The following is a 24495-nucleotide window of genomic DNA, read 5'->3' as shown; positions in this document are numbered from 1 at the left end:
AGTGACTCTTAAAGTTTGTTTGACTCAAGGTCGTAGCCATAGAGTCACTATATTGATGTCATTATGTTTATATATACTTTCTTTTTTAAAATATTAATAGTATTCCATAGCCCTGCTCTTCCCCTCATTGTGTTGTAATCTAATGGCATTGATTAGGGATACATAAAAAGCAAAATCAATTACAACCATAACTATAATGATATGAACAAACATGTATGCATTGATATAGAAAAATGCAACGTCCATATATTGGGGCAAAGTTTAGTCATATTTTCTATGTAAAAACATGTGTGGCCAGATTATCATGGTTCAATGTGATCGAGTAAACAGTATTAAAGCCAAAACAACTGCACCCTAGAGTAGGCTATGACACTTTTTAACTGGAGAAGTTCTTATTCCCTCTTTGCTCCTTCTCTCACTCGACCATGCTACCTTCTATTGCTGCCCAATTGGCATCATCATGTGCGCTCCCTCTCTCCTTCTCATACTTTTTTTTTATCTAAATGTTTTTTTAACTAAACATTTTCTCTTAAAAGCTTTTCAAAAATCTGCTGATAATAACTTTTAGTTGACATCTCAAATGATAAGAGAAAGGCTCCGTTCCTGTGGTCGACATCGATTCTCCAACACAAGTTTGCTTGCAGTGACCACCATGATTGGCTGATGAGCAACAAGTCTGTGCTGATGAGTAGGCATGCTGTAGACAGGCTAACAGATGCCTTACCTATTGACAGAGTATGTTTCTTTATCTTTACATCTTTATGATGACACCTTAGCATTGTAAGGAAAATTAATTTACAATAAAATGTTGCATAGTTAACATTGATTGGGTTTTGCTTGTTAGTGTTACTGCATCCCTTTCATGTTGCACAGTTATTGCCTCGCGATTGTGTGTGTGTGTGTGTGTGTGTGTGTGTGTGTGTGTGTGTGTGTGTGTGTGTGTTTGTGTGTGTGTGTGTGTGTGTGTATGTGTGGATGCTTTTGTTGGTGTGTTTAATTGTGTCTGTCTGTCATCTGTCATCTTTTCAGTATCAATAGAAGTTTCTAGAGTATGACTGACTCATGTACATGACAGAGATGATGAGCCAGTGGCTGATAGGCCAGCTTGTGTGTCTGTGAACCTCTCAGACAAAAGCCAGAGGAATCCATTCCGAGCACAGGAATTAGATAATCCATTATTGTGTTTTGATTTCTTCAGATATGGCAAAACCCAAGGCCAACTGTAAAAAAAAACCTGTATGGGAGGGGGTAGTTTCGACAAAAAAACGTCCCTAGAAGTCCCTTTAAAGAACAAACCCTGTTGTGCCAGTTTTGTAACCTTTCATGTTGTTCTTAGAGTTTAACCACGTCTTTGCTGAACATGGCTCTCTAGTCTCATGCATTGACTGTGAGAAATGTGCAATTGACAGACCTCACACGACGTATTTGAATGTAATGTTAGAATTGGCTATGAAATATGAGATAAACTGATGACAGAATATATTCAGTTTGTATAGTTTGCATACATTGCACTGTATAAGTATTGGTGTTGGTATGGTGTTACAACATTAAATGTCCCATCTACAATTAATAGGAACATTAACAGATCTTACATTTACACGATTGGCTGGTGGCTAGTTACGCAGGCCTATATAATTTATTAACAGTTTAGTTAACAATTTGTGATTAGGCTACCACAGCTAGTGATTATTTTGGACAGCCGAGAGTGACAGGCTATTGTAGCATAACAATTTATGCCCTTAAATGGGGGGACATGTTGAGCATAGTTGAATATTGGGGGAACATGTTCCCCTCAAAGTAGTTTATGATTACGGCCTTGGTTTGACTGCTAAAGTTTCATGGCATGCCAACCAGTTCATTAGGATAAAAACCCGGGCTAGATTTGGGGACATAGCACAGGATATACAGTAATTAGAATTCTGTTAATAAATAATCTCATACATGTTTGTCCTTAAGATAACCTAGCAGGATACTATATAAGCTAACAGGGTATAATATCACTAACAGAAATGGGAGGTTTTAACGAATACAAAAACAACCCCAAAAACATCCCTCTCCAGAGACACTGCAGCCTGATCTCACCGGTTGTCATGGTGATAACACCTGCAGGATTCTCTCAGGGTGGAAAAAGGCAAAAAAAAAACACACACAGCAACTGGTCGATTTCAAAATACTACCGGAGATAAAGTCAGGTAACCAAACTCTTTCTCTCTTTACCTCATGCTTCTGCCCAAATCCCTCCCTCAGCCCCCTATCAATTTCCTTTAGATGTGCCCCCCTCACACAATTGAAGTAACTGGATTCTTCCCTTCGGCCAGCCCTGTGTAGATATGAAGAGAGTCATACAATGGAGCATTCATGGGACCCGCAATGCAAAACGCCCCCTCCCCATCTCTCTCTCTCTCTCTCTCTCTCTCAGTCTCCCCCTCTCCACCCATATGACCCCCCCCCCCCCATCCTACAACCCCCACCCCACCCCACCCCATCATCCCACCTCACACACTCCCCAGCTGCATAGGAACCCTGTCCAAGTTCTAGCCCCTGCCACTGTTACCACCCAACCAACGTACACCACCCCACCATCACCACCACCCCCATGCAAAAAAGAGCACAAAAGAATAGGAAATTCAGTGGTATCAGCACAAAGACAGGATTCATGGCAGCCACAGACACTCAAGGAAAAGAGGGGGAACCTATTTAAGCGTCACACAGCTGCATCAATTTATTAAAAAAGATGGGTGGAAAGGGAAAAAAAGGTCAGTGAGGGTTATGGAATGCAGAATTAGTTTTATTAACCCTTTGAAGATGGCCTGGTATGTTAATTGTGGCTTAATCATTAATATTCATCTCAATTAGCACAGACTTCGGGGGTAACTGGGACACAGGTGATGGTCTTACATTCAAACAGTGACTTACATCCCCTCTGATTGCAACATCCGTCATTCACATTTCCACCACTGAAGTCACCAATGCACTGCACGCACGACATTCAGCCCTGTACGGAGATTTTTGGGTAACACTCTTTGGCTTTGTACTAGTCGGTGGTTAAATTATGGAAGGTTTAAATAATCTAGAGTTCATCGCATCTGCGCTCGACTCAGACAAACATGACACATTCATCTGAGCTGTTGAAACCAGTTGCTGAGTGTTGAGTGCGTCCACCTGCAGGGACCTGAACAGGTGCACTGAAGACAGACTTTTTTTTCTTTTAAAGGACACCTTGAGGCCTTCTGGCTGTAATTGCATTATATACACAGATCTTGTATTTTCAGAGTAAAACTGAAATTATAGGGCTATAAAAATGTTTCTGACTGGAAACAGAGTGAGAAGGTAAGCATTTTGTTATACATATTTACTTGGTGTGCAAAAATGCTACACTGAGATGGGGAAATCTTGATTAAATGGTTCCCCCATACCAGTCTTTATCATAAGAGTCTTCATTCCCATAAAAACATAAAAACATCACCTCTTCCTTCCTAATATGTGATTCTTGGCATTTTCTTACCCTCTGCTTCTGTGAAAATGCAAAAAGGCTTCCCAGGAATTTTCTCTATTGCTATTTGGAAAGGCTAACCTGTCATTCCTATACCAATTCAGCCGCCCTAAACAGCCCAGCTCTGCATCAGTTTTGTCTGTTAGGATATTAGATTCTTTTAATTCTGTGTTTCATCATTTGTCCCATCATGCATCTCTCTTCGCTCTGTGTCTTTCTGTGCCTCTCTCTTATTTCCTCTCTCCTTCTCTCTTTTGCAACATCTCTCATTCTTGACTTAGCTTCATGTCACTTTCACGTTGCTCTGTGAGTCACAGTAAGAGCCCGCTCTTCAGTCCTTAAAAACATCAGGTGGGATGAGTCAAGGGCAACTGTACCTATATACAATTTGGTCATGAGACCATGAAGCCCACTCAGACTGACCTCTTGACCCCCAACAGTCACGAGTTTCGATTCCCTAACAGTCACCCTCACTCCGTCCTCTAGGAGGACAACAAACTGCATCACCGGTGTCACATGTCAAACGGCCAGGGCAAAGATCCAGGTCAGATGGTTCACAATTATAAAAGCAGCCCACTAAACTACAATGGTCAGCAAATGTGCCTTTTTTAAGGATATATTGTTACTTTAATAAAGTCATGCACCAATAAGAAATTTTCTCTGATATATATTTGGAGTTTTACAAATGTCTAATAAACTCATCTTACATCAACCTAACACAGCATTTACATAAAGTTATGCACCAATAAGACATTTTCTCTGATATATATTTGGAGTTTTACAAATGTCTAATAAACTCATCTTACATCAACCTAACACAGCATTTACATAATTAATGTAATAAACAATGCAATTCAATTGATTCAATTCAATGTCATATAAGTGACAGCTGCAAAGACCAATAACTTGTACAAAAATGACAGAAATGTTGTAATGTTCAACTAACTGCAGAAGCAATCACACCTTTCAAAGTTACACAACTGACTCAAAATATATCACCTTTAACACCTTGATATTTCCCACAAAAAAATGAGAGAAAAGGCATGAGCCACAGGTGTAAAAGGAGCAGAGCACAAAAGAGCCATGGAATAGCCTATTAATGTAAACCTAGAGAATGACAATGTGACCCATCATTTAACTTATGTACACAATTCAACATCTCCACTATACCAAAAAAGGGGGTACCATTTGAATTACAATACATCATTTGTGTTCTTGGAGTAAAGGTTCAACTACTGTTTTGTAATTATTCTGTTGTAATTAGGACAGTTCAATTTTGGACTGATCTGATATAAAATATGAAATGAAATGAAATGAAATAATTTGTTTTACAACTGCAGTTACTGATATTGATGTTCGCCTACCACTATGAGGTAAACCTTGAGTATCAAAAATCACAGCAGAGGTAAGCATTGCATAAGTAATTGTCACTTACAACAAATAATTTGAATGAATGTATTCTGCAATAAAATGTGATGTTGTTGTGTCATATTAATTCAACAAGTTGCTGTCCTTAAAAAAAAGAAATCATTGCTTTAGTTTTACTAATTTCCAACAGTTCATGGTATAAGAATGAATGAAGAAAGAAAGAATTTATTAAAATGGTTAACTTACATCAAAACGAATAAATAAAACTTAATGTCAGGGGCATTTTCTGAATAATTGTCTATATTAATATCTGTACGTGAAAATAACGAAGCATGACATTTTAAATAGAAACATTAGGCCTGATGAAATGTCAACGGCGCATATATAAATAGAGGCAGATGTGCTTAATTTGAAGTCAAATTAAACAAGACTGAACTGAATTCTCTAAAATTTGTGACATTACGTGTAACTTTTGCGCAAATGATTATTTCGATAATTTTAGCATTTTCACAATATGAAGGTCTATTTCTGTCTCTATACACCACAAAAAGAAACTCACAACTGTTGTGCTGTGCTAACTGGACAAACAGCACACACTCAGGCAGCTATACAAAAACACAAACAATGCATGTATTAATCTATGATTGTTGAAAGTTTGATAGCCTATAGCAAAATATATATTTCACTAATGCTGTGTAAAAGTGCAGCCAACTTGTGAACAACGGACACAAAACTACTGCGGCATAAGAATCATTACTCTTTCTGCAGAACATTTATTTAACATTCTGCACAAATGATGTGCAAAAATAAATTTTGAAATACTTCCGAATACACAACTGTAACACTGTCTAAAGGAAATATGCAAAATCTTATTTGTTTAATTGTATCCATTGCACTACTGTTTCAAATTTTACTTCAGTGCACGCTCATTTACAGTACTTAAAAAACTCACTTCAAAGACGGGAGCAGGCAAATCCCGAGGAAACGGCAGGCACCGGACTTGAATATTTTGTTTCCCCCCCTCAGAGACGCTACTCCTGAGTAGACGGTATGATATGTACATCCACAAGCAAACACAGAGGTCTTGGAGCATTTTTCTGTATATGTGTGCGTTTGCTGAGACACAGTGAAAAGACACGCACTAAAGAGAGACACACGTCTTTTTCTCTTTTCTTTTTTTATATACACAGAACTGCTTTTTGTTCCTCATTTTTTCATTTAAGGGGGTAATGGAAGGGGGGTGTTCGTTTGATCACATGATTACAATTCACCTGAGATAAAACAAAGGGCGCAAAGAAAGGAGTAGAGAGGGAATGCGAGAGAGAGAGGGAGAGAGAGAGAAACAGACAGAGAGATTCACTCATGGCTAGGATTCCTTATCAGAGTCAACATTCATGGATAATGAAAAAAGAAGTGATTTTTGGGGAGGGGGGTGTTGTGAGATGGAAATACAAGGGGTTATTGTTGAGCAGAACAGCGCGTGTATTTGTGTGCGCTTGAGCCGTAATATTCCCCCGTCTCTCTTCTCTATATTTTCTGCAAATGCTGTTTGGTTTTAAATGTGTGCTCTGTGTAGCTAAGTGACTGTGCACTGATGCAATTATAAAACTAACACATAGTATGAAGTGACGCAGTGTTTGCTCTGGGATTATATTTCAACCCAACATAGCAGAGCAGAGATTGTAAATCTTGAAGCAGATACTGTATGTTTCAGTAGACGACGATGAATATAGATTTCTTAATTGTGTAAGGTATTTTGGCTTATCAAATATACAATACAACCGAACATAAACACATACAGACAAACATGTGGTTATGAAAACTCCAAGCTTTCCAAGAATCTCGGTACATTGCACAGTCAGATATGTTTCTGTCTACTTCTTCTTCATATAACTAAAAGTTCATAACCCCACACATTGGTATTACATAGCCAAAATGTGCGTTTACGTAGGCTACAGTGTACAATATAGGAAAGTGACTATGCGTCATGCGTAATGGAACGGAGATGCCGCTGCGCACAGCAGGTGCGCCGCGACCTGGATGCGCAAGCATGCCATTGGCCCTACTTGTCTCCGGTACAGCTCATGAGAACTAGCCCACGGCGTGCCCCACGCTTTCGACTCCCCTCTGCCCCTAAGGCAAACAGGCCGGGAGAAGCCAGCTCCAACAACGCGCCCTGTGTGATGCCCTGGTCACCACACAGCTAATTCACCTTTCATCCCGGACCACTTTTCACGACTTAAATTGAGCACTTTCAGGTGCGCTGGTAGTGAGTGTGTCCATCTCGTGATTAAATAGGCCTATTAATGTACAGTGCAAAATCAAACCCACGTGGTAAACACACAGACAGCACGTTATGCCCATATTTACAAAAGTACAGGCATAATAAGATTGAACAAACTTTAATAATAACTACAGTGCAGACATCATAACTTAAATTGCACAATTAAGCGAGGTTATTGCATACACTTTTACTAATATCTTCGCATACTTAGCGATGAGAATAAACAAATATAGCCTACATAAATATCTGTGGATAAATATATAAATGCAGTCTACATAAATATCTATGGTTAGTATTTACCCACCCGAAAACATTAAGCCTGTGCTTTACAGACACGTAGGCCTAAAGCGAAAATTATGTTATATTTTACACAAATGTAGGCCTATAGGAATGTGTAAATCTATACCTTTAATATGTTTAACTATTCATGTAATTTAATATTGAGCGGCACATAGTTTTGTACAGAGCAACATGTTTTTCTCGGGATCAACATGTGTCAATTTATTTAATCCTTTTCGACAAATATTCGTATATACCGAATTTGTGTAACTCTAAAATCAAAAAGCACAAATTACAAATCACACAACTTTCTAATGCATTTCGAAAAGTCTATCGGAATCGGCCCTATTGCCTCAGAAATCCCGCCCCACGGGGCGAGATATTGGAGAATGCTCAACAGCCAATCACAGAAGGGGCTGGAGTGTAAGTTTGCTGCTCCTTTAAGATTTTTTTTCACAAAATGTATTTTTTTCTCTTTCCTCACACAACGGAGCTCTTTAAGCCCCAGTGTGCGACACAGAGCGGGCATTCATAGCGGGGCAGCGCGAGCGAGGGGGCTGGGGAGTGAGCGGGAGCGTCACTTTGGGAACTCGGGAACTCACGGACTCTAGTGCTAAGCGGGCGACCTCCTTTTTCAATACAGAAGTAAGACGCTTAGCATTTCACAAATTTCTTGCGTTGTTTATCTTTTCTTTCTGAATCTTTCTGTGGCTCGTAATGTTAAGGGAATATTTTACATGTTTTGTCTTGATGAGAAATTGCGTATTATAATTATCATTATTGTTATTATAATTATAATTATTATTGGCTGTGTAGTTGCAAATGGCGAAATTCAGAGTTATTGACATTCCCAAACTGACGTTATTTCACTTTCAACTGGTCTAGGGGGATTAACATTTGCTGAAATGGGTTTACGCAGCTTTCTTCGTGTGTTGAGTTCAATAGTTATTGATTGTTATAAACTGCATAGTCTATGTCACTAACTGAATGGGAAAACTGTGGGAAAAATAAGACATTATCTTATGTCCTTTTGTCATGTCTAATTACACAGCTGAAACACATTTTAGGAAGAGAAAACAACTTCGCCAAAATAGTTCGGATTATTTTTAAACCTTGACCCTTTAATCGCAAATAACCACAGCCGCCTCTAACTGAAGCACAGTTAGAGAGTTACAGTTGTTCATAAAAGAAAACTTTTTATGCATACGCCCATTCAAAAATATTTTAAAAGTTCAGTTAAGCAGTACAGTGTCGACATATCTAAATGCAGACAGAATACCTGAATGAGGCCACGATGTCTATCTCAACATCCATAGAACGTTGCCTAATTTTATTTTTTCTCAAAGCAGAAACGTGCTAGGCTGTTACGGGACATGGCGCATCTGACATTTTCAGGTTTGTCTGGTATATTAGGTTGCTTCTTACGCTTGGCAAATGGGCGACATAAATGCACTGTACAACAAATGAAACGAGGTCTAAACCATTTTGGTCAGGTTGTTCAAGAATCAAAATGTCTTAGAATCTGCCGCAAACGACTGAATCAACGTCGTTGTGGCATAACTAGGATAGGTTGCACATGACATTTCGAACCAAATAACATCAACCACTGTTAATTAAACGGAACAATTCTTAGCTACAAACGAAGTACTTTGCATAACCACGCAGGAATTTGGGACAAGTTATTGCCAAGTCAAGCGATGAAATTAGCAGTTTGTCATCACGTTATATTGCTCTGTATTTCTAGGACTGGACTATAGCCTACGTTTACATGGGAAATTATCATCTGGTGGGTAAAAGACACTCAACAAAACATAAACAGAAATATAAGTAATTAGGCTATGCTATGTTCATAGTTCTGCTGCACCAAATATGACAGATTGGCATGGCTCACTTATTTCACATAGCCAAAAATATTTCAGTTGATGAATGAATGAATAGGCTACATGGAAAATGCAGTAATGTAACCTAAACACAGCATTTACGCACAATTAAAAGTATTTACATAAAAACAGAAAACTGCCCATAAAACTAGATGGAAAACATAAGGTGTGTATAGTGACTAACACAGTGATCCTCTGTTTCGAGTGCAAGCGTGCGAGCCGCAGTAGCACGTCATATGGCTCACCGACCTCTTTCCGCAAAGGCATTCCCCATTTCAGTAGGAACAGGGAAATGAAGAGCATTTACTCCGACATGGCAGAGATCTCTTGGCTTGAATGTCGTCGGTGACAAAAACAAAAAGACTCCAAGCATCAGATAACCCATGATCCCATTATAAACCTGATGCAGTAGGCTTCTGGAATCACATTTGGCAAATCAATTTTAGCACAAATACTTGTCTGGTTTGGCAGCAGCACTTAACTTTCTCAAGTTTAATCGGCCCAACTGTACTTGGATCTTAATTAAAAGCGAATTGGCTGGAGACATGCTGAATGACGTATCCCATTTCATCACTGTTACTGGACCACGGATAGTTGCATTAATTAAACAGTTTCTATTTGAGTATGGCGCTCTCGAGATAAGCTTCTTGTTAGAACGCGTTAAGATGCCTAAACACCAGCAAATCCAGCATCTGCTGAATACGAGAAATGTAGCTTCATGGAAACCACTAAACGCAGACCCAATATCCAACGGGCACATTTCAATTAAAGCCAAATTGAGTCACATTTAATGGGAACATTATTTCTCATTAAGTAAATGTCAATGTGTTTGTCATTACCAGTATCAAAACATACAGGTCACGGCCCGTAAGGACTGCCTTCGGTCCGTGGACAAAACCTAACATTTTCCCCGCAATATATACTACTCCTTCACTCACAAACAGCCTACAGTTCACAGACGCGGATACACACATATAGGCCTAGCCACACGCTGTTTGTATTTCCAGCGTCAGGCCCATGTTTATCTAGGAGTTCCGCGGCATAAAGCCCAGCCCTGTGCTGGTGCGGGCGCATATTATTCCAACACTTGCTCTCCAGGGAGCTTGCAATAACTGTCAAACCTTAAACAGTAGCTTGTTAGCGGGAGGGAGGCCTGGGCTAGAAAAATATTCAGATCGAGCCAGAGCGACCAGGGTAAACTGACGCACGCACGATTGCGACGTGGCCCTAATATGTAAGATTGCAATACATTTCTAAAACTTTTTTAAAACATTCTTTTTGGACATGTATTCAGTTCGCCTCGAATTTCTAATCAGATAGAAATTATAGAATATATATGTATAGCTTAAATCTCAAATTCAGTCAAATGTAATCTGATATGTTGGTAAAGGTGTCATGGATGTACTGTTATCATGTATATGACATACCCAATTTCTATTATTCTTGGCAGGTGTTTACTGTTAACGTGTGGTGTAAAACAGACGTGAAGACAACATACACACACACAAGTGGATTACCAGACAGCGGATTGAGAAAAGCAGCTCCCTGAGGTTTTACCAAATTTAAACCATTCAAAGGCGCGTAAAGCGTGGGACTGCACCCGTACGAATGGAAAGAACTTTAATGTGCAATTCGAATAGAATTGCGGAGAGAAGACTGAGAGTTGAAACTGATTGGAAATTTATATAAACAATTTTCGAATGGATAAAATAAATCAATAAACGTATTGGCACAAAAGAAAGCAAATCTCTACCAAGGGAAAGTATTGATTCGGTACAACCCTACGTAGTCACTCCGACAGAAAAGCAGCAGAGCAATAAGTAGCCTGCTTTGTGCAACGTTTCCAGGAGAAAGTTTATTATAGTGAATAATAAGATGTCGGGAGAGGAACAGAGCTTGTCTGAGGTGGAGATGAGTCCTGGCGTCTCGGATGATGGCCACTCCATGTCTCCTGGCCACTCCTCGGGGCCTGCAGGTGGAGCGGACTCACCTTTGTCTGGACAGCAGCCACAGCTGTCATCGGTTGGAGAGGAAGGTGGCAGCAGGGTCTCCATCAAGTCTGACGAAGAGGATGACCGCTTCCCCATTGGTATACGCGAGGCGGTAAGCCAGGTGCTGAACGGATACGATTGGACGCTAGTGCCCATGCCGGTGCGCGTGAACTCAGGAAGCAAGAGCAAGCCGCATGTGAAAAGACCCATGAATGCCTTCATGGTGTGGGCGCAGGCCGCGCGGCGAAAACTCGCTGACCAGTACCCTCACCTGCACAACGCCGAGCTTAGTAAAACATTGGGGAAATTGTGGAGGTAAGTCCAGGATGCAGAGCCAACAGACACTCCCCCCACAGTTGTGTCAAGATAAGAGTTCATAAGGCAACGGTGTTTCTCGGGCATAGATGAGCCTATAGACAAACACTGTGGAGATATTCGGAATTGCTAGCTAATCCTATTCATGCAGTGTGGATCCTTAATGTAAAGACCTAAATGATTAGCAGGCAGTCAAATTAATACGGTACTTTTAAGTGTAGGCCTGTGTTTTGAGGAGCCCTTGTAGTAAGTGAGAATCTATATATAGACATCCTCCGTTAATCAACGCTTCTTCACATAAATAGCAACATAATGACATTAACCAAATAGATGATAGACATTTGAAAGGCTAGCTGCAAATTGGCAAATCAGTCAAATTAATCCTATAATCTACATTTGGTGACAAAACAAAGTCTCTAGATGTATTTAGGCACACTTAGGCCAGCCGAACTATTAACCTTATTCATAAGTCCCTACATTAACCAGATAAAGACTTCACCAAGAAGATTTCATAATTGACCAGAAAGAATGATATGAGATTCAAAGGTCAGCCTTTTCCCATCCTAATCCCTATTGTCCTATGGCCCAATTACATCTGAAGGCACTTAAATTGAATTACAGGTCCTCAAGAAAAAAAATGATGACTATTGTGGTGTGCAATGTGGCTCATAGGCTACTATGCTTTGAAAATGTTCCAAAAGTCATTTAACCTCTAAAAGTAACTTCACATCTAACAAACACCACAGGAAATAATTTGTTATCTGAATTAAATAAGGTCAATAAGTGTCAAAGTCAATGGCCCCTTTTATTTAAGGTTAGGGTGTCAGGAGGGTCATTAAATTAAGATGTGTGGGGCTGATCCAATTTCCAACCTCAAGTGTAACCAATGGTATATGGACCAGCTATATGTATCAGGAATCTATTAGTAATGCAGATATGGACCACTCACATTCTCACTCTGTGTGCGTTCACCTTCTCAGGCTCTTGAATGAAAATGACAAGCGGCCCTTCATCGAGGAAGCAGAGAGGCTGCGGAAACAGCACAAGAAGGACTACCCGGAATACAAATACCAGCCGCGCCGCCGGAAGAACGGCAAGCCCAACTCCAGCACTGAGGCCGATGCCCACTCAGAGGGTGAGGTCAGCCACAGCCAATCACACTACAAGAGCCTCCATCTAGAAGTGGCCCACGGCGCAGGGGCAGGGTCTCCACTGGCCGATGGGCACCACCCCCACGCTGCAGGTGTGCCACAGATGACTCTCTCTGCCACCTCTGTGTCCTTTGACTGCACCTCACAGGGCCCGCCACTGCTCCCACACACACTCTCTCTCTCCTTAAAGGGGCTCAGACATGTGTAGAACGTCAAGATTGATGTGTTTGTCACCTTGAGATAAGTCTTGTGTGGTGCTTACCTGTACATACTTCTGCAAAGCTCAATATTTGTCCCTCTTTGTGTCTTTGTATGTGAAGCTAGTTACTTTTAGATCATCGCAGCTTCTGCATTTGAGAGGTTTATTTAATTTACCGTTAAACAACCTCCCAACACTGTGTTTAGTGTTGTGCAAAGGTCTTCTGGTAACTCAGAGGCCAACTAATGACGGGCATCTTTTGCTTGTGTTAATAGGAATAATAAGAATTAATCCCCTGAAAACGTAGATCCCTGTGACTGAATAAAAACATTTGAATGGTTTTGGCTGCTGACACAGGAAACTGACAATGATCTGTTAATGTCTGCGCCCCTTTAAAACATCATGACAGGCCAATTACACAATCAGGCCAATCTACCACTTACTTGCACTTACTCTACTTGCCTTGCTAAGTCCAGGTGTATTATTTTCTTGTTCCTTTCCATTACTGTGACTGAAGTTCTTTTTTTTCCTTACAGGCCAGAGCCACAGTCCTCCAACGCCCCCGACTACGCCCAAGACTGAGCTGCAGTCCGGGAAGTCCGGCGAGGGGAAGCGAGAGGGTGGCGGAGCCGGAGGCTCCCGTGGGGGCCTGGGCGTGGGAGCCGATGGGGGCTCCGGGTCAGCGTCCGGTGCCGGCAAGCCCCACATCGACTTTGGGAACGTGGACATCGGTGAGATCAGCCACGACGTCATGGCCAACATGGAGCCGTTCGATGTGAATGAGTTCGACCAGTACCTCCCACCCAACGGGCACCCGGGCGTTGGCGGTAGCTCGGGGGCTGCCGGGGCGGCGGGCTCGTCCGCCTCGCCGTACGCCTACGGCATCTCCACGGCCCTGGCGGCGGCCAGCGGACACTCGGCCGCCTGGCTGTCCAAGCAGCACCAGCAGCAGCAGCAGCAGCAGCAGCAGGGGCACCACGCCGCCTCGCTGGCCTCTGACCCGTCCAAAGCCCAGATCAAGAGCGAGGCTGGCCCGCCGGTGGGCCACTTCGCCGGGGAGGCGGGCAGCAGCGGCTCCCACGTCACCTACACCCCGCTCAGCCTGCCCCACTACAGCTCGGCCTTCCCCACGCTGGCCTCCCGCGCCCAGTTTGCCGATTACGCCGACCACCAGGCCTCGGGCTCCTACTACGCCCACTCCAGCCAGGCCTCGGGGCTCTACTCGGCCTTCTCCTACATGGGGCCCTCGCAGAGGCCCCTCTACACAGCCATCACAGACCCCTCCAGCGTGCCCCAGTCCCACAGCCCCACGCACTGGGAGCAGCCCGTCTACACCACCCTCTCGCGTCCTTGACAGAGACCTGGAGAAGAAGAAGAAGAAGAAGGAGAAGGAGAGGAGGTGGAGGAGGAGGAGAAAGAAGGGGGAGAAGGTGGCGGAGGAGCGGGAGGAAGAAGAAGAGGAGGAGGAAGGAGAGGAAGAGGACAGCGCCTCGGCGTCCCACAGCCTTCGCATCACAGAGCGGACGGCTGGAGAGCTGGGGAGATGCAGCCCAGTCCGACCCACTCTGGTCCGGTGCCAAACCAGACAAGCCAGCAGGGCTTCGGGGTGACAAGTGGGGCTTGGAGTTCTTGGGGTAACATGGAGTAGTGTACAGTACACAGTTACTTACTGACGGCTAGGTAGTACGATTTGATTCATTGTTTGTGAATGGGGGAGTGTGGGTGTTGAAATAAGGAATGATGCCAACAATCAAGACAGATTTGTCATTTTAAACATGGAATTAAAATAAAATAAGTAGTGAAAATGTTTATTGTAACAACCCCATTTATATCTCAGGCATAATGTAACAGGACACGTACAGTGTCTTCTTCAAGGCTTATCATTTCCAAGTATTTGTGTATCCTCTCAGTGTGAGGAAGTGCCTTCATGATACAGACACTGTGTAGTGTAATGGGAAGTTTGTCACTGCATTGTAGGGAGTACTAATAAACATGACCAAAGTTTTGAGACCAAAACTTTAAAGACCAAGAAATTAACTGGTTTTAAAATAAGCAGGCCTCCACTTATATATATATATATACATTGCCATTGCCATCATACTCTTAGGTCAGTTACTTTTCTATTTGGAAACCATATAAACAACAAGACTACGGTGACTGTTAGCATTTCCAATTCGATCTCGTTGAGCAGTTCTCTCCAGCACTGACTACTGATGTAATTCCGAACTGCTATAGGAAGATACTATTTTACAGACCTGGGACAGACACTGAAAGACAATATTATGTGTACATTCATAGGCGTTGATAATTGTTTTAAAACAGTAATCTTTTTCTATTAACCAAAATAAAGGTCTTATTCATTAATCATAATACAGTATTTTTCATGTAGTCGTCCATGTAGTGTTTAATATTAATGTCAATGTTGTCAGTTTTTGTTGCCATTACTACACTGAAAAGTCTGCACCACTGCCCTTCAATTTTTATATTCAAAATTTGTTTGACATTCAAAATGTGTATATACTTCAGTGTCAAATTATAGTTTTGTAGATACTTGTTATGTAACTTTTTTTTTTGCTCTCTTTTAAGTGCTTATCTGTAGTTCAACAAAGTGAAGTCCATTTGCCTGAGATTGTGTGAGACAAAATGAGAAAATAATTGTAACAGAAAACAAATTACTGTTAACCTCATTGTCACATTAGACTAATGTTTATAATGGCATGAAATACAATGATCATTCGACTCACCCACACACACATCATTCAGGAGATACTGTGGATAACTTCAGTGATTAAACCATGACCTGTGCATTTAGACTGTTATAACGTATGGATGTTGTCAATGTGTGGACTGTGCCATTTTGTCAGAGGTGGACTGTAAAAATGAATCAAAGCGATTTAAACCCATGCCATTTCCAAGCCAGAGGACCAGTAATCTGCACAGATTTAATCGTCCATTTTGGGTGCCATACAATACGAGTTAAACCTTACACCATGGTTACACATAGGTTCAGTATTTATATAAGAAATATAAGAGGGACAGTTATTTAATGTATGTTCCTTTCATCAGACTATTAATTTAAGTAATTTCTCTATATCCTTGTTTGACCCAGTGCAAGATAGGGTACCATCTTGATATCATTGCAATCTTTCACTTCGTTGCCTGATGTCTTGCCTTTCGTAGTATTATAAGCAAAAACATGTTCGTTATATATTACAAATTTTTTATTTATATTTGCTGGTATTATGTTTTGTTCACTGTTAACTGTTTTTTTGTTTTCCTTATATGTTGAAAGCCTATGACTGATACTGTTATGTTATTTTGTACTTTCTCAGCTACATTGCCAGCAAACCAGAACACCAATGTAAATAGTAGAGATGAAACTTTAGAGACAGAATGACTAATGAATTCTCTCACACTAAATAAATCTGTACGCTTCCTGCTTTTGTAAAAAAAAAAAGGATCTCCAGTGGTGGTTCATAAAGTGGCCCTTCAGTTGGGGTCAGGCAAATATGGGACAACCAGGGGTTAAGACAGAAATCCCAAACAAATCACAAACACAATGACATCAGTGACCAGTCTAAGGGTGCCCAAAAGGAACTTCTGTACATTTTTTTTATGGCAGAACGTTGGTAGCAGTTCCACTTCATGCGATAGAGTACAGTCAACATGTCTCTGAAGCAGCATGCAATTCTCCCCGGTCCCTACCACACATTCTTTACAGAGGCCTACAGAGAATACCATACAGACGACGCAGTACCTGACAGTACTGATGAGGCCACAGTTCCCTGTCATGCTGCTTTTAGGGCACAGCCATTGCCTTTGGTGTACAGTGTGTACATGTATCGCATGTACGTATGCATGTTCGCAAATATGTTTGCGTGGTTGTGCGTTCTCTCTGTGCGTATGTGTGTGTGCGCGCTACGGGTTAAGCCTGATTCCTAATTCCCTTCATTTAATCGGCTGTGTGATACTTTAGTAAGACAAAGAGCGCCATTGAGCCAGAGCTGAGGGAGGGGGGCCAAGGGCAGGAGATGGAGAGGGGGAGGGGGGGTGATGAGGGAGCCATATCCAGAACTTTGCTGTGATACAAAGGGACTCTCATACATGGAGGGCACACAGTCTCAGCACACCCTGCTCCTGCCCCTCCTCTCCCTCACCCCCCCACCACCACCCTTACTGCTTGCCTCCCCTCCTCTCCCCGGCCCTACCCTCCCCTTCCCAGGTTGAGAGTGTAATGGGATTAAAACATTCCAAGACTGGAGAGGGCGAAAGAGAAACGGAGAAATATGGGGCAAAGTGGGACGTGGAAGTGTTGAAGAAATGGGATGGAAGTCAAAAGACCTAAGCTTGAAATGCACAGCAAAAATGGCAGCAGCGGAAAGTAACCAAGTGAAATTTGATCTCCTATAATGTCACCAATAGGACTTTTTTTTTTAAAAACATTTTTATCTCCCACAGTTAGTTCTCGCATAGCTTTGACAAAATATATGTATTTCATGACTGATAATGCCAACACACACATTGTAACGCAACTGCTTGATGTTACACTTCAATTTGACCCATACCAAGGTCTGTATGAGTGTGCTCTTTCTCCTGTATACCTCACAATCTACCATCTTTCCACATCATAGGGTAGGGCTGCTTGTTGTCATGGAAACACAACCCCTCCGCCCCCTATGAAACAATGAATGGCCTATTTGTTTATTTGTTTGTTTGTGGGGGTGTGCGGTGCAGAGTAAACTCCTATAACCATCAGTTCAAGAAAGGATCAGCACACTATGGCCCAGTAACACTGTGAAATAAACAAACCAACTGAGTCATGACCGTAACATTTGGATGCATTTCAGTGGAGTAGTCCACCTCACCATGGCCCTCTACAGAAGTTGATTTCAAGTGACGTATTGAGGTGTGCAGAATCACCACAGACAGGAAATGCAGGGTGTGGAACTGGGGAGGCATGTTACAGGGCAACAGAACACACAGTGTGCTTCGTCATGTCAGTGTGACTCAAGATATTGATCCACCAAGAAAAACATTTTCCTAACGGGAACTTATGGGTATCAGATATCCAGATTTGGCCCAATGAGTTCAAGAACTCATTATGTCCTGTACAAGAGAAATTCTGATCATTAATAAGTCAACTACAAATTCATATTTATGAAACTTTATTTTATGTGTTAAACAGCATGGAGGTTTTTAACCATTTATTGGGGATGTTTTTGTTTGTAACTAGTTATTGTATCACCCTCAAATTCATATTGACACACTTGTGCAAATGTAATTTGGTGTCAGAAACCCATGATATGGAACAGCATGAGCAGCATATCACCAATTCGGAAAAATTAGCAAATTTCTTTATCAGTAGTGCTGCTGGTGTTTCGGAAGGCATTGAATTGCCTACTGTGGTGTTGGCGTTTGCAAGGTTGGATTTTACCCATTACCTTCATAGACAATAAAGGTTAGTTTTTCAGAGAAAACCCTCTTGAATCACATATATCAGTGATAACAGACCCTTGTGTATCAAATGTATTTATCTGAAACCACAACATATATGTGCAGCATTAGGCCTGTCCATATAATTTACCTACACAAGAAAACTCATACACAAATTCAAAGCAATTTCTTACAAAACATTTTTAATAACTACTTAAAATAAAGAGAAACTCAAAACTATTCCACACTGCTGTGTTCATACCCATGCTTTTCTCCTGATTCAGAAGTCCACCTAGTGGAGGAGAGGTGGGCATGCAGCAGAAAGTTCCAGATGGAGAGCTGGGGGTTGGACCACTGATTGATTGAGCAGCCAATCAAAACAATACCATTTTGTGTTCATTTTGAGTGATACCTGGGACCTCTGTTTATGGTTGACGTGTGAATCAATGTCTTTTTTCCAAACTTGCTTTTTTCACAACAGCTGCAGTTTGGGTCTTGGAGGATTGGTCTGATTCTTTAGGGTGCAGGTGTGCTTGGTCCTGCTTAGGTCAGGTCAGCTTAGTCTGTTATGATAAGTTCATCACAGCCCCAGTCCTCATAACTTCCATCAGGCAGGTACCTCCTGATAATAATTGGGATTTTTCTGCTCCTGTGGAAATGAAACAGAACAAAATATACACAATCCATATCTACAGTATATACCAGTTTTAGCTTTTCACTTAACCACGGGTACAGCCGTGGCCCACTGGTTAGCACTCTGGACTTGTAACCGGAGGGTTGCCGGTGCGAGCCCCGACCAGTAGGCACGGCTGAAGTGCCCTTGAGCAAGGCACCTAACCCCTCACTGCTCCCCGAGCGCCGCCGTTGTAGCAGGCAGCTCACTGCACCGGGATTAGTGTGTGCTTCACCTCACTGTGTGTTCACTGTGTGCTGTTTGTGTTTCACTAATTCACCGATTGGGTTAAATGCAGAGACCAAATTTCCCTCACGGGATCAAAAAAGTATATACTTATATACAGCTCATTCCACTAGTGTTCATCAGTGAGCAAACCTCATGCCTCCCAAGGCCAACTGAATTTTCTTGTACATTCATTACTGCATTTTACCTTTGCTTAAATAGTTAACAGTAGTTCTTTAACCTACAGTATGTATTACATTAAAATGACTACAACACTATGACTACAACACATCACAAAATATTAAATTGGGCTTTATCTCAAGGTATTATGACTAATCATCTGCCAATATCCAGCAGCAGCACTCAGGACAGGACATTTCCACATTGTAAACAACATTAGGCACTTTCCTTTGGTGCTATTTTCAGAGATAGTTTGGGAAGTGCGTGTACAATCAGATGCTCTTATAGAAAATATCATAGCTGGAAAAACATCACTAAACATAAAGAAAATATTGAGGCAGACGGTTGTAACTCACTTCAGCTCCTTCATGGCAATCTGAAGTGGGTCTGTTTCCCCTTCCAGCTCCACCATAACTGGGGCACACATACTATGAAAGGAAAGAAATGATTTTCACTTCTAGTTCAGAAGTCTTCAACTTCCAGTCAAATATAGACTTTAGCAAGCTGATTTCACCAACATGCTTTCACTAACATTAGACAACAAATAGGTAGCTTCACAGTTGGGGTACTTTATTTCACGAGAATAAAAAAGAAACCTTCTTGAAATATCATTATTTATGTTTTTTTTTGTTTGTTTGTTTATGCTACATCTGTTCAAGGACAAAATGTTTTATGGTTACTGGTCATTTTACAATAAATGTTCCAATGTTATGAGTGTGTCGGAGTGGACATCGGACATTCACAATCAGTATACAGTTATTTTATACTGACTGGTTATAAAAGTTGCATCATAATACAATGGGAAATAAGTATTGAACTTGTCAACATTTTTTTTTAGTAAGTATATTTCCAATGACTATTCACATGAAATTTTTACCAGACATTAGTATTAACTCAGGAAATCCAAACATTAAAGTCCGTAAATAAAGTTATGTGTATCAAAGTGGAATGACACAGGAAAAAAAAGTATTCAACGCGCAAACTGAAATTTCTTAAATACTTTGTGGAAAATCCTTGTAATGACAGCTTCAAGACATTTTCCTGTATGATAAAACAACCATTATTCCAAACAGATAGGCTTAAATCTTGAAGATTCCGGGGTGCCCTCTTGTGAATCCTGATCTTTAGTTCCTCATACAAATATTAAATTGGATTTAAGTTAGGGCCTTGATTTTGTCTCATCCTCATCATCCTGGTGGATGGTAAGATTCTCCCAGATAAAAATGGCTCCATTTATTGTTCCTTCAACTGTAGGAAGTCTGCCAGAGCCATGAGATGAAAAACAGCCCCACACCATGATGCGCCCACCTCCAAACTTCACTGCTGGTATAATATTTGTAGGGTGATGTGCAGTGCCATTTCTCCTCCAAACATGGCATGTAGTATTACAGCCAAAACCTTCCATTTTGCCCTCATCTGACCAAACTACATTCTCCCAGTATTTCACAGGCTTGTCCAAATGTTGTGTAACTTTAAACAACCTTCGTCATGCCTTTTCTTTAGTAATTTCTTGCTGGGTGAGCGTGCATAGAGACCATGGTGGTGGAGTGCATTGCCTATGTTTTTCTCTGTAACAAGTGTACCTGCTACCTCTAACCATGCTGAAAAAAAACCCCAGCTAGAAACCAGCTTATGCTGGTAGCTGGTTTTAGCTGGTCTTTGCTGGTTTTCTTCCAGCTCTTGCTGGTCTTTGCTGTAGTTGCTGAGTAGTTGGTTGGGCCACCAGGTGGACATGATGGCGGGACCATCTGAGGTAGCTGCTTATCCTGGTGTAAGATGGTCATGATGGTGACCACCATAGATATTAGAAAGCTAGATACCGCATTGGGATCTTGAACATAAATAGCGCCGCCACATTGGTTGGGGCCACAATCACTGGAGGCCAATGGAAAAACATGTGACAGACAGGTGTCTCTTATTGCCAGCAAGTGTTGCCCATAGACAGTAAGGTGTTTGCCCCCAGCAATATGGCGGCCACGTTCATGTATGCCAACTAATAGAACTCAACGGACAATGCTGTATCTAGCTTTCTGATATCTATGGTGACCACCCTGCCAAGCTTGACATTGGTGGTATAAGATGGTCAGGCTGGTTTGCTAGAATGACCAACATAAGCAGGCATGGCCATTTAAACCAGCAATGTAAGACCAGCAACACCAGTTAAAATGACCAGCTTGAAGTAGTACAACAAGCAAAACCATCTGAATTACCATCGTGAATGGCCTCATTGGAAATATACTTATTGAAAAAACGCCTTCAATACTAATTACACACTGTACTTTCTATAGCATGTTTACAAGAGTTGGAGTGGACAAAACATGTTTGGTAGAAAACTTTTGTGATTACGTTGTCAATAATGATATTTAAATTGTATCTGTTGTTGTTTTGTTGTTGGGTAGTTACTTAGTTTAATACATATCTCCAGTATATTCTTTGCTAAATAAGTTCAACCAGATCAGCAATATTTGTTATAATATAATTTATTTTTGATATATTTCTATATTTCAAATACTCACTATTTCCGTTCAAATTATGATCATATGATATGATATGTGCTTTCTTCAACATCACAACTGTAACATATTACTGAATATCTTCCAGTTTTCTGTCCACCGTAAAATGTTGTTAATACGTGTTGAAGTGGTGTAATTTTAAAAATCGACTCTATTTGGATTAAAATGACAGAAAGATGTGTTTTGTTCCAACAAATGGTATTTTTGCAGTTCTTTTCCCAGCTGTCAATGTGATGATATGTCTAGATATTAATAATAACATAGTTATTAATCACATTTTGAGACACACAAACATGTATGATAATGTCAAGTGCTTACCCTGAGTGTGCAATGACCCAAATGTAGGTCTACAAAGTACCGTGCCCCTGAAGGGACATGGTAGGGAATTTTTTTTTAGAGCTGGACATTTATTTTCAGAGCTCCTTTTTCTTTCTATCGGAATAATTTTGCGTTCCCTTGCAATAAGTTTTGCATTTCCACATAATACTTTTGAGTTCTCTTCACCTATTGTGAGGGAGCTCAAAAGTATTCTTTGCAAATGCAAAAGTATTGTGAGGGACCCCTAATAGCAGCCCAAAAAATAAATCCCCACCTCAAGAAGAATAATTCCCACCATGTCCCTTTGGGGACTCCGTAAGAAATGGCCTAATGAATTTGGCTAATAAACCAGAGGTGCGTTCAAATTTTTAAACAGATTTCTGTTTGCCTTCAGTTCTCGCCGAACATTTGTAAACACTTGCAAACTTGTCTAAGGAGGTAGTTCTCCGTGAACATACAGTGGACCTGGACGTGAGCTTTACAAAGTGTTACCATTACAATAGAATGTTTACACTAAATCTTTCCAATTTAACTGTTCCGAGAAAACATGTTTGCCAGGAACTTTCGCCACTGTTTGCCAAATTTGAACGCTCCTCAGTACTTCATGAAAACATCAAACAAATCAAATAGAATCAACTGAAGAGTCCTGATAACCCTTTTTCACTCACGCAATCTGCAGGGCTCGAGTTCCTAAGACTCGTGCTCGCTCATACTTGGTCATGTAAGGTGTGGTAATTCTTTTCTGATTAGCTTGTTGTCCTTCCCCAGCTGGTAGAATCTGTACATTCTCCTGGTCTTCCTATAGTGAAGAAGTAAAATGATACCTACTTTATAGGGCAATACTGAAGACAAAGTATGACGGAACACAAAGTTCATTATAAATATATAGCCTATATACATGTTTTAGTTTATATTCATCATCATCTACCTTTATAACTTTGCATACTTTTGACATCATTAAAGACAACTTAATTATTTTAAATTGAATTGAGTGGAAGAAAAACAGCTGAAAATGTATGGGAATTCCTTCAATTAGAAAGGAAACCCATTTCAGGTGACTGTCAAGTTGATTGAGAGACTGAGCAAAAGGTGTCTGTCTACTATATGTACATTGAAAGTCAATTAAAAATCGGCTTTCTTTGCACTTTTTGCTATTATGTGATATTACTACATCATTTCATATGTGCTATTTGTGCTACATAACCGTCTGTATTGTTCTACTCTATAAAAAAATAGTCTAAGTAAAGAAGAAAAAAAACAAGACGTTGGTGTCCCCAAACATTTGACTTGTAGCCTACTGTACTTTGAGGGGGACATGTCCCCTCCAATATTCAAAAACAGATTTATGTTAACTCCATGGCTACAGCCTTGTTCCAAATGCAGTGTTGCCAGGTGCAGGTTAAAATTATTGTGTAGATAGGTAGATATACTTTCCTTCAGAAAGAGTTAATATTTGAAAGTGCACTATTCATTTAACTTACATCCTCCGCGTTCTCCAAGTCATCTAACCCTTCATCTTCTTCCCCATCGTCGAAATCTCCGTCATCGAAGCTATCAGAACAAAGTGAATCGGTATATATTACAAGCGTATACGCGTTTCAAGGAAAAACATTAATGAACGAAGCGAAGCAGTCTGAATGGGTCGAAGTGCCAAGTAAAAACAGTCTAACGTTGACATCACATGCAAGCTTCTCTATCGCACTGAGCTTTCGCAAAAGACTTCCAAATGAAAAGTGAAATTTGCCTCAAGTCTTATCGATCACCTACGTTAACAATAACTTTTACAACGTATTATCCACAAGGGATTTTAACATCTAATCCTGTGTATTAATGTAATGGATCACGCTCCCGTTAGCCGTCTAATTTTGCTAGGGCATCAGGATAACAAGCTATTTAACATTACTGTTCACATGCGAGTTATATTAATGCAGTCAGCAAGGCATTGTCGTTACTGTTGTGTATTTTACTCACTTGTCTTCGTTGTCAGACATTATTTACTCAGACTGGGTATTTGACTTGATAACCAAATGTTCAACTTGTTCAAAATGTGGAGGCACCAGAAAACACACGAGAATGATGTCGACACTTTCAACTTCCGCCTTTATCATACACTTCCGGTCGTCTTAGTATTCCGTGTAAAACACAATACAATGAAAAACAATTCCGACGAAGCCAATCAATTGAATCTATGTT

The 24495-nt window shown here is 40.9% G+C and overlaps 2 protein-coding genes across 3 annotated transcripts; one reads left to right on the top strand and one right to left on the bottom strand.

Annotated features, from left to right (window-relative positions):
• Window positions 1–7915: 7915 nt before the first annotated feature.
• Window positions 7916–16452, top strand: sox10 (SRY-box transcription factor 10). Of its 2 annotated transcripts, none has more exons than XM_042086946.1 (4): window positions 7916–8069; window positions 10755–11610; window positions 12591–12745; window positions 13497–16452. In XM_042086946.1, exons 2-4 carry the CDS (start codon window positions 11180–11182, stop codon window positions 14312–14314), a joined length of 1404 nt encoding a protein of 467 aa, XP_041942880.1. In that variant the 5' UTR covers window positions 7916–8069; window positions 10755–11179; the 3' UTR covers window positions 14315–16452. The 2 variants fall into 2 exon arrangements, with proteins under 2 accessions (XP_041942880.1, XP_041942879.1); XM_042086945.1 differs by having other exon boundaries at window positions 12591–12853; window positions 13497–16451.
• Window positions 16453–18577: 2125 nt separating this feature from the next.
• polr2f (RNA polymerase II, I and III subunit F) lies at window positions 18578–24428 on the bottom strand. Its single transcript, XM_042087834.1, has 5 exons — window positions 24274–24428; window positions 23784–23853; window positions 22971–23101; window positions 19828–19899; window positions 18578–19042 (listed from the first exon to the last, which is right to left on the bottom strand). The coding sequence occupies exons 1-5, from the start codon at window positions 24291–24293 to the stop codon at window positions 18952–18954; spliced, it is 384 nt and encodes a 127-aa protein (XP_041943768.1). The 5' UTR covers window positions 24294–24428; the 3' UTR covers window positions 18578–18951.
• Between the last annotated feature and the right edge of the window lie 67 nt (window positions 24429–24495).

This window comes from Alosa sapidissima, chromosome 3 (genome assembly GCF_018492685.1).
Source record: "Alosa sapidissima isolate fAloSap1 chromosome 3, fAloSap1.pri, whole genome shotgun sequence".
Classification (NCBI taxonomy): domain Eukaryota; kingdom Metazoa; phylum Chordata; class Actinopteri; order Clupeiformes; family Clupeidae; genus Alosa; species Alosa sapidissima.
This window is presented reverse-complemented; position numbering and strand designations above follow the sequence as displayed.